Below are 10,750 nucleotides of genomic sequence, written 5' to 3'. Positions count from 1 at the left end.
TGTCTCCCTCCTGCTCCCCAGACTTCATACCCACCTACCCGCCTGATTTTAAAAAAAGTTTCTGCCGTCCAGAGATGAGCGTTGACTCCACATCACCAAATGACAACAGGAACTGTGATTTGCTTTCAGCTCTGGAGCTGGGCTGTCATTGAAAGTTGAAGATTCCAGGTGTATGTGACGCCCGCCGTCTGGTGTGACGCAGACCCGGTGGAGAGCGTGGTTGAAACTGTCTGTACCACTGAGTTTTGATGCAGAGTCTTTACCAGATAAAGGTAGGATGTGTCAGTTATCCCATGAGAGCATTTGTCCTGAATGGGACAAATTAATTTTTATAGCCACGTGCTGCTATCGTGGTGATCATGTAACCTAATGAAACACATTTTTTCCAGTATTTGGGAGCACAGACTGTAGGCCTTTATATTAGGCATTTTGACTGCAGTATTAATGAATTCCCCTCTGTGGTAAGCTTGTTATAGCAATTTGCGTTGCACAACCTCATCACACAGAGGCTATATCCATATCAGTAAATGAGGCAAAACAATATATTGATTAAGTCTTGCCTATAACCTGCCTTGAGCGAAATAGCCAAGGGATCCCAAATGGGCAAGACTATCTATAGCCTATTCTTATTGCCAGATATGTTTTCCCTATCAGCCACTGCATGTACTTCTTCAAATATTTTGTACAATTTGTTTGAGAGGCTATATTTAGAGGCCTGTGAGCTAGGGTCTCCTTTGAAAGGTTTGGAAAACGGTTAGCTTGTTTTGTAGGCTACTTCTCTTTGCTCAATGACAATTACACAACGACCCCGCCCTCCTTGTTGTCTGATTGCGCCTGCTCAGTCCGCCCCTCGGGTGCTTTCTCTTTCTCCTTCACTCTGCCCTATTGCGTGAGACCCACACTGTTCTGAAACTCCGTGCATCGCCCTGCAAACAAGGTAGGGAATTCATAACACCAACGATATTTTAATCTCAGCTAGCGGAGTGATACTGAAATAATTTTTTACTTATTTGATTGTTGTTTAGATGGCTCAAAGTGTGGAAGCGAGAGTACAGTGGGGTAGGCTACAGGATAGTAGGGCAGGCTACAGGATAGTAGGGCTTCAGTACAGGGCAGGCCTGAATGTCTGACAACTGCATAAGTCTCAGCACTTTTAGATATTCAGGCATTACAACATTGGGACAAAGTAGATATCACTAGGCTATGTAGGTTAATTATAGGCTATAAATAAACCGATTATATAGCCTATAATACATTTGACGCTAACTAGTGAGCATTGCGCACGGTATTTCACGTTTAGTGCCAATTGCAGTCTCAAAATTTCAGCAGAATATTCAATTGTAAATCAATTAAATTGTAGATTTTGTGAATTGTAATTTTTTTCCCCAGTTTATCTGGTTCTAGCATTATAGATTTTTACAAACATGAGCAATGCATTGAACTATGAACAATGGAGATCTAGGCTAGCCATCTTTCTATTCCAAAGGGCAATATATATGAGCACATAAATTACACCCTATATAATCTAGTGTCAGTGTTTTTATAAAATGTTTTGTAAATTTGAATTCCCATTATTAACAGCATGGTTTGTGCCCCAGGTACAAAGAGGGTTAGGTTTATCCTCGTGTTGGCACAATGCTCTTTACGCACGCTGGTTCTGATGTAACACGCAGCAATTCAATAATCCATGGCCAGAAGGTCGACCCACAACAGAAATTAAAGTGAATACGATTTGGAATTTCAAGTCATTGTGAAAAAAAGGTAATCACAGTAAGTGTGGTTGTACGATTGCACAATAGGTGTTTTCCTATTTATAAACCTCTGACAGCCTCTGTCGCTCTCCGAAGTTCTGAAATCCAATTGCACCTATGGACAGCAAATAATGATCCAAGCCTTGCTTCTTTTTCTTGTAGTGTCTGAAGCAGTAGGCCTAGTCCTTTTAATAAGCCTGAAGAGAGTAGGCCTATACCCAGTGATAGTATGTCCAATGGTAAAAGAATGCTGTTCATCACAATCTAGGTTCCTTGGCTACCTATAGTGTTGAGCAGATTAATATTTAGCTTCATGTACACAGGCTGAATATCAACCCCTATAGGAAAATGGCTGTCCTGAAATGCCTGGCAGGAATTTACATTTTGGTCATTTAGTAGATGCACTTATCCAGAGCATCTTACAGGTGCATTTTGCTTTAAGTGTCTTGCTCAAGGGCACATCAGATTTTTCAGCTAGTCGGCTCGGGGATTCTAACCAGTGACCTTTCTGCTAGGCTACCTGTTGACTAGGCCATGTGGTAGCCACAGCTAACCCATGCACCAGGCTATAAATTCACTAGGTGTAGCCTAATTTGACTGCCTTCGACCTTATCTCACACGCACACACACACGAGTAGTTCGCCTAATTTCAGTTTGTGACAAAACAAGCAAGTGTAGAAAATCATTGTACCATCTTAACCGCTGTGAAATTAATTTTCAATAACCAAAAAGTATTTTCAGCTGGTGTACAAAATGGAAAGTAAAAGATTCAAAAATTAAAATCTTCACATAGAACAGATCTACCACTTCATATACTTGCTTTTAATTATTTTTTAAATTTTACCTTTATTTAACTAGGCAAGTCAGTTAAGAACAAATTCTTATTTTCAATGACGGCCTAGGAACAGTGGGTTAACTGCCTGTTCATGGGCAGAACGACAGATTTGTACCTTGTCAGCTCGGGGGTTTGAACTTGCAACCTTCCAGTTACTAGTCCAACGCTCTAACCACTAGGCTACCCTGCCGAATTATATATCTATAACTTACATTTCTATGTGAATTTGGTCAGGTCTCCCAAAAAAGTACATACTGCAGGTAGCCCGTAACAGAGGGAGACAACATGGCGATAAGGAATAACAAAAATATATTTATTAACTTCTTGATGCACCCATCCCTTTAGTGGGATCACTTTCAACACCCGCTGAATTGCAGAGCGCCAAATTCAAATGAAATTACTACAAATATTTAATTTTCATGAAATCACAAGTGCAATATAGCAAAACACAGCTTAGCTTGTTGTTAATCCACCTGGCGTGTCAGATTTCAATACAGCCTTTCGGCGAAAGCATAACAAGTGTTTATGTAAGAACATTTCTCTCAGTAGACAAAATATTACAAACACGAGCAGCCAAGTAGATTGGTCACGAAAGTCAGAAAAGCAATAAATTAAATCACTTACCTTTGATGATCTTCGGATGTTTGCACTCACGAGACTCCTAGTTACACAATAAATGTTCATTTAGTTCCATAAAGATGATTTTATATCCAAAATACCTCCATTTGTTTGGCGCGTTATGTTCAGAAATCCACAGGCTCGAGCGGTCACGACATCGCAGATGAAAATTCCAAATACTATCCGTAATGTCCACAGAAACATGTCAAAGGTTTTTTATAATCAATCCGTAGGTTGTTTTTAAAATATATAATCGATAATATATCAACCGGGACTGTTGCTTTTTCAATAGGAGAGGGAGAGACAATGGCTGCCCCACTCTGTTGCGCAAGCAAAACTCAGCGAACACCCAGCTATCCACTGATGCAATGTTATCTTTCTCGCTCATTTTTCAAAATAAAAGCCTGAAACTATATCTAAAGACTGTTGATACCTTGAGGAAGACATAGGAAAATTAATCTGGTTGATATCCCTTTAAATGGAGGCAAGGCTTCCAATGGAACAGAGAGCTTTCAGGAAAACAGCACTTCCTGGGTTGATTTTCCTCAGGTTTTCGCCTGCAATATCAGTTCTGTTATACTCACAGACAATATTTTTGACAGTTTTGGAAACTTTAGTGTTTTCTATCCTAATCTGACAATTATATGCATATCCTAGTTTCTGGGCCTGAGAAATAGGCAGTTTCAAATGGGTACGTATTTTTTAGACAAAAATAAACTAAAATCCTGCCCCCTACACTCAAGAAGTTAACTGAATAATATATAATAATAATAATATAATATATGCCATTTAGCAGACGCTTTTATCCAAAGCGACTTACAGTCATGTGTGCATACATTCTACGTATGGGTGGTCCCGGGGATCGAACCCACTACCCTGGCGTTACAAGCGCCATGCTCTACCAACTGAGCTACAGAAGGACTGAAGTAACTTATATACAATAAACAATGGTGTGTAGTCAGTAATCAGTAGTGTAAGTGATTGGTTGCGTGCATAGATGTGATAATGAGGGGCGTTGAAAGGTGCCCAAACAAACAAACAAAACAAAACAGCCACAACCAAAATCCAAAAGTGTGTCTGCATGGAGAGAGTCTCCTCAATGAATGGGGAAAATGTGCATTTATCTCGGCACAAACCCGGACCCAGGTGTGTCCTATTTCGCTGACAACCCTCCCAGCTCCGCCCACCGACATCCTAATAAGGAAAAGAAGAGCAAAGAGAAAGAATACGGCAGACAGAGTGGGAGGGTCATCACACTAGTCTGTCTTCATCACCAAAACAATGTCTCTGGGCTGGCATGATAATAACTTTTGCAGCTGACTGATATCCCCAACAGTGGTGCTTATTTTGCTTGAATAGCATAAAGACCCAGGAATAAAATGGTGAATACTGGCTGTCTGGTATCTACATTTTGACATTTGTTTGGGGGACAGGCTAGTGAAGGGGTCAGAGGAGGCGAGTGAGAGAGAGACAGAGTGGTGGGTGGGGGGGGGGTCAAGAGAAAGGAAAGTAGGGGTCAATGTTGGTGATAGGAAAGAGTGTGTGTCTATGGTGGTGTGGGTTGAGTAGGAGTGACGAGGTGTGTGTGAGGTTAGGGTAGCAGGAGGTAGAGGGTTAAAGCACCCATTTCAAAATGGCATGGTCATATGAGGCATGGTGTCAAGTCCACCTGGGTTATTTATAGAACAGGGGTCAGGAGGAAGGGGGAAGGAGAGGGTGAGGAAGCCGGGAATAAGGGACTGAGTAAGGAGGAATGGAAGTGAGAAGGGGGGGTGTAACTGACAAAGACAGATCCCAAACCGAGCTGGGTCTGAGTCCCTGAGCATAGACATCAGCACTGAGACAGACATAGAGGACAGGATTGCTCTCATCTAATCACTCACATTATGGAGTGAGGTGTGTGTGTGTGTGTGTGTGTGTGTGTGTGTGTGTGTGTGTGTGTGTGTGTGTGTGTGTGTGTGTGTGTGTGTGTGTGTGTGTGTGTGTGTGTGTGTGTGTGTGTGTGTGTGGTAGTGGGTGAGTGAGTCTAAATTCCCAGTGACACCAGGGTAACCATCACCACGGAAACATACCATCCACCTCACCACAGTGTCCCCAAATCACCTGATGTTCTCGGTACCACAGTAAGGTGTGTGTATGTTACCAGATCATCAGATGTTGTCATAGGTGGTATGTGTTAGTCGTCTATACAGCCATGGGCTCTTTGGGTGATAAACATATCTGCAGGTCTCTACGGGCCATAGAGCACTGCTTTATCAGTGCTGAGGACACACCCTCTGGTTCAATATTATAGGGTGTACACCCACTCTGCCCAGTGCTTTGGTGATGTCATTTCACTTCCTTATATTATAAAATATATTTTACCAAGATAAATATGATTTTTTATTTCCTGAATCATTCAATGGGTTCTTTCTCTAACATAATTTAAAGCTGCAATATGTAACTTTTTGGGTGACATGGCCAAATACACACAGAAATGTTAGTTATAGATCTGTCATTTTCATTGAAAGCAAGTTTAAGAAGCTGTACTTTGCTTAAGTTTTGTTTTTGCATCTTTTACTTTTGGTTTTGTACACCAGCTTCAAACAGCTGAAAATACAATATTTTTGGTTATGCAAAAGATATTTCACAGCGGTTTAGCTGGTACAATGATTCTCTACACTATACTTGCTTGTTTTGTCACAAACTGAAATAACTATTAACATAGGGAACATTTAACATTATATCCAAAAAGTTGGATTTCGTAACCTAATACATTCATTAATAAGCACTGAGCTCTGTTGACTTTCTCGCTGAAACGTTCGAGGATTTTACATTTTGTGGAGGTTGTCTTCCAAGTTGTTTCTGCTCCGTTTTCACAGAAACATTTGTTTTTGTGAGAAGTCTTCCAAAATGATCAGGAACTTCCTATTAATATGAACAGTGTATACCATAATATGAAAATACAACAAATCAATATCTATCTTACATCTGTAAGATGAGTTCATTGGTAAGCTGGTCAGGTGCCTTAATTCTTGCACAGCATCCAGTCTAAATACTATTTTCCTGATTTTTGGTCACTTTTTTTCCTCTGGCCTCCCTTGATTGAGTCTCCCTAATCTTTACCACCCTACAAGGGTAAAAACACCAACACATTTGTTACAAATTATGATAGAGACATGAGGTTTGGACCACTGGTTTTCTTAGAGGATTATCTACACAATTAACATTATTTTACCCATTGGTCAAAATGTTTTTTTGATTGGACACCCTAAGTATTAGCCTACTGGTTACAGGCCTTGCCCTGGAGACATGCACATGGGGAACTGATCATTTTAAAGTATTTATTTCACCTTTATTTAACCAGGTAGGCTATTTGAGAACTAGTTCTCATTTACAACTGCGACCTGGCCAAGATAAAGCAAAGCAGTGCGACACAAACAACAACAGAGTTACACATGGAATAAACAAAACATAGTCAATAACACAATAGGAAAAAAAGTATATATACAGTGTGTGCAAATGAGGTAAGATAAGGTAAGGTAATACATAGGCCATAGTGGTGGAATACTTACAATTTAGCAATTAAACACTGGAGTGATAGATGTGCAGAAGCTGAATGTGCAAGTAGATATACTGGGGTGCAAAGGAGCAAACAAATAAAAATAAATAACAGTATGAGGATGAGGTCGTTGGATGGGCTATTTACAGATGGGCTATGTACAGGTGCAGTGATCTGTGAGCTGCTCTGACAGCTGGTACTTAAAGTTAGTGAGGGAGATATGAGTCTCCAGCTTCAGTGATCATTGAAATTAGTTCCAGTCATTGGCAGCAGAGAACTGGAAGGAAAGGCGGCCAAAGGAGGAATTTGCTTTGGGGGTAATCAGTGAAATATACCTGCTGGAGCCCGTGCTACGGGTGGGTGCTGCTATGGTGACCAGTGAGCTGAGATAAGGTGGGGCTTTACCTAGCAAAGACTTATAGATGACCTGGAGCCTGTGGGTTTGGCAACAAATATGAAGCGAGGACCAAGTGAGGGACAGCCAACGAGAGCATACCGGTCGCAGTGGTGGGTGGTATATGGGCTTTGGTGATAAAAACAGATAGACTGTATCCAATTTGGAGGCTATTTTGTAAATGACATCGCCGAAGTCAAGGATCGGTAGGATAGTCAGTTTTACGAGGGTGTTTGGCAGCATGAGTGAAGGATGCTTTGTTGCGAAATAGGAAGCAGATTCTAGATTTAATTTTGGATTGGAGATGCTTAATGTGAGTCTGGAAGGACAGTTTACAGTCTAACCAGACACCTAGGTATTTGTAGATGTCCACATATTCTAAGTCAGAACTGTCCAGAGTAGTGATGCTGGACGCGCGGGCAGGTGCTGGTCGCGATCGGTTGAAGAGCATGCATTTAGTTTTACTTGCATTTAAGAGCAGTTGGAGGCCATGGAAGGAGAGTTGTATGGCATTGAAGCTTGTCTGGAGGTTAGTTAACAGTGTCCAAAGAAGGGCCAGAAGTATACATAATGGTGTCTTCTGTGTAGAGGTGGATCAGAGAATCACCAGCAGCAAGAGAGACATCATTGATGTATACATAATATATATAATGTGTTCTGTCAAATGTGAAGAGCTCAGAGGAAAGTGACAGTGATAGTTTGAGTCACTCACAGTGGGGCATTGACTGATAACCATGCCAGTATAAGGCATGCAACTAAGAGACCGCTTCAGCTATCCTTTACAAATCCACTACCAACAAAAGGCAGCACCTACAACTCATTATGAAAAACACAAAGATTTCCTGTCCAGTTCCTGTCCAGCCAAAGCAGATCAACCTCACAGTACACCCACCACTAGCATTGTTGTGAAAATCGTGAGAGATTGCATGCCTAAGTCTTCTGTCCTTCCTTGTGCTCTTCCCCACATCTGAAGAGTCATGTCAGACAAAGGAGGAGAGAAGGCGAGACTGGTGAGGAAGGAGGAGGCGAGTCCAGCATCACAGGCCATTCAGAACAAAGGAGTTCCCTGTGCACCATGTTGCCACAAGGGTGAGTGAGAGCGGTGTGGAGAGCAGGAGGTGGGGAGACTGTCACGGTTTTCATAAGGTGAAGGAGAGTCAGACCAAACTGCAGCGGGTATATTGTGATCCATGTTTAATCACAACGTAACACGAATCCAAAACACAAACTCTACAAAATAATAAACGTAGTGAAAACCAAAACAGCCTTAACTGGTGCAAACTAACACAGAATAAGGACGTCAAAACACTCAGGACAATCACCCACGACAAACTCTAAGAATATGGCTGCCTAAATATGGTTCCCAATCAGAGACAACGATAAGCACCTGCCTCTGATTGAGAACCACTCCAGACAGCCAAAGACTTTGCTAGATAACCCCACTAGCTACAATCCCAAATACATACACACCAAAACCCCAAGACAAAACACACCACAATACAAAAACTCCATGCCACACCCTGGCCTGACCCAATACATGAAGAAAAACACAAAATACTTAGACCAGGGCGTGACAGAGACAAAGATGTCATCAGGATCCCCTGGACTGACTCAATAGATTGATCAATCTATCATTCAGATGTTACGGATGTTTAGCACATATTAAACACAAGTGTCAGAGAGTACGTAAAGGATTTTGGAAATGAGGCCCTTAATCTACATCCCCAGAGTCAGATTAACTTTTGGATACCATATTCATGTCTCTGTGTGCGGTTTGAAGGAAGTTGCTAACTATTGCTACCGCAATTGATAACTAGCTTTAGCACAATGACTAGAAGTCTATGCTACTGCTCATTTGGTCGAAAATGAGTTAATGTAATTTTTTCTACATTAAATACATGCTTAATCATGTTGACAAGTATCCTGCCTCTATTGTAGTATTGTGTTTTGGAGAACATGGGGGTCATGTTAGTAGTAACTGCATAAAGTTACTGTTAAACCAAGGTAAAAAAAAAGAAGTTTTTCTCAGTTCCACACCATGAGCAGTTACTGCCTTTTTGCTTGGTAGGGCAGATTGGGTATCTGTTAGCAGGCTCGTGAAACGACCTCTAACTTCCTTCATAATGGACACAGAGACATAAAAATGGTATCCATAATTTCATCTGACTGGGGAAGTAGATAAAGGGCCTCATTGTCAATATCCCGCAGTATCACCTTAAGAAACACTGGGCTTTTCCCCAACAGTCCTGGTCGCTATTCTTGCCCTGTCCTTGTCTCCATTCCTTCACAACTATGGATGTGTGAGGACTTGATAGGTAACATGATACGTTTACAAGAAACTCATCTGAAAGGGCATATATTCAAGTGGTCATTGAGGAAAAGAAACCACTGAGCAGAAAGAGATACACTGCCACAGCAAAGTCACCACACACACACACACACACACACACACACACACACACACACACACACACACACACACACACACACACACACACACACACACACACACACACACACACACACACACACACACACACACACACACACACACACACACACACACACACACACACACACACACACACACCGGTCCTATATGAAAGCAGAGACACAGGGGACCCTGGTGACATTATAAAAGCTAGCATAGTGCAGTTGTGTGCAGTGGGGATAGTTGTTGAACCGACCAAACTCTGACTTAGGCTTCCTGTCATTCAATAGCGCATAGTGGCATACTAGCTCGGGTGCTGTGACGTATACTGTGATTGCTATATGGCATACATCTTCTTCCACATCTTCTTACGCTAACATCTTCAACGCAGGCAGCTAACTCCTAACAGCGCTAACTTAGGCAATGAAGTGGCAGGCTTTTAAAGGCACAGTTCACCCCAAAATCAAACAGACTTTGATTTAGGGCAAACTATTCCTTTAATCTTAAGGTGGCTCTGATCAGACTGTGCCATGTGGTTTCCTATTTATAGAGATGTTTACCTGGTATACCAGGGGTCAAAAGACAAGCAGTCCCTCCCTCGTAAGAGTCAATCCCATTAAGTTAAACCGTGCTAGCTAGCGGTTTGCTTATAGACTGATGCCATGAATAAATTGAGTTAAACCAATTGGCTGGCCTAGAGTGGGGATGTAGGGGGGAGTGAAAAGCAATATATCACAGGCCCAGTAGACCACATCAGGGCTACTGTAGCTGGCCCGGCCGTCAGTACTTGACAGTACATTGATTTTACAAAGCACACCTTTATAAAAGAGAATAAGATTCCCAGATTTAGCTCAGTGACAAGGCTCCAACACAACTTTGGAAACTACTTTAGTATGAATTAATGAATTTGCCATTCATACTGAATAGCCTGGTATACTAATGTGAATATTATTTAGGACACAGTCAAGGATTGTGTGAGCACCTTACCAAGAGGAAGGCATTAGTGGGCCTGTAGATCCACTAGTTAGTAGAAACTGTGTGGTGTATGTTGAAACCTTTCTAGAGCAGCGTGTGGTGTGTGTTACTGTGAACGCATAGATAGATGCTGTGTGGACACTGTGTCTAGTGCTCGATGCTGTGTGGACACCGTGTCTAGTGCTCGATGCTGTGTGGACACCGT

The 10,750-nt window shown here is 41.8% G+C and overlaps 1 protein-coding gene across 2 annotated transcripts in view; it reads left to right on the top strand.

The window, feature by feature from the left end:
- The first annotated feature begins 807 nt into the window (after positions 1 to 807).
- Positions 808 to 10,750, top strand: part of LOC124036438 (voltage-dependent anion-selective channel protein 2-like) — a 30,326-nt gene continuing 20,383 nt past the window's right edge. For both annotated transcript variants that reach the window (XM_046351029.1, XM_046351028.1), the window contains exons 1-2: positions 808 to 937; positions 8,113 to 8,228. In XM_046351029.1, the coding sequence (XP_046206985.1) occupies positions 8,117 to 8,228 (112 nt within the window). In that variant the 5' untranslated portion in view covers positions 808 to 937; positions 8,113 to 8,116. The remainder of the gene's footprint in view (positions 938 to 8,112; positions 8,229 to 10,750) is intronic.

Source organism: Oncorhynchus gorbuscha, linkage group LG05, assembly GCF_021184085.1.
Source record: "Oncorhynchus gorbuscha isolate QuinsamMale2020 ecotype Even-year linkage group LG05, OgorEven_v1.0, whole genome shotgun sequence".
NCBI classification, from domain to species: Eukaryota; Metazoa; Chordata; class Actinopteri; order Salmoniformes; family Salmonidae; genus Oncorhynchus; species Oncorhynchus gorbuscha.
Note: the sequence above shows the minus strand (reverse complement) of the source record. Positions and strands in the feature narration are given on the sequence as shown.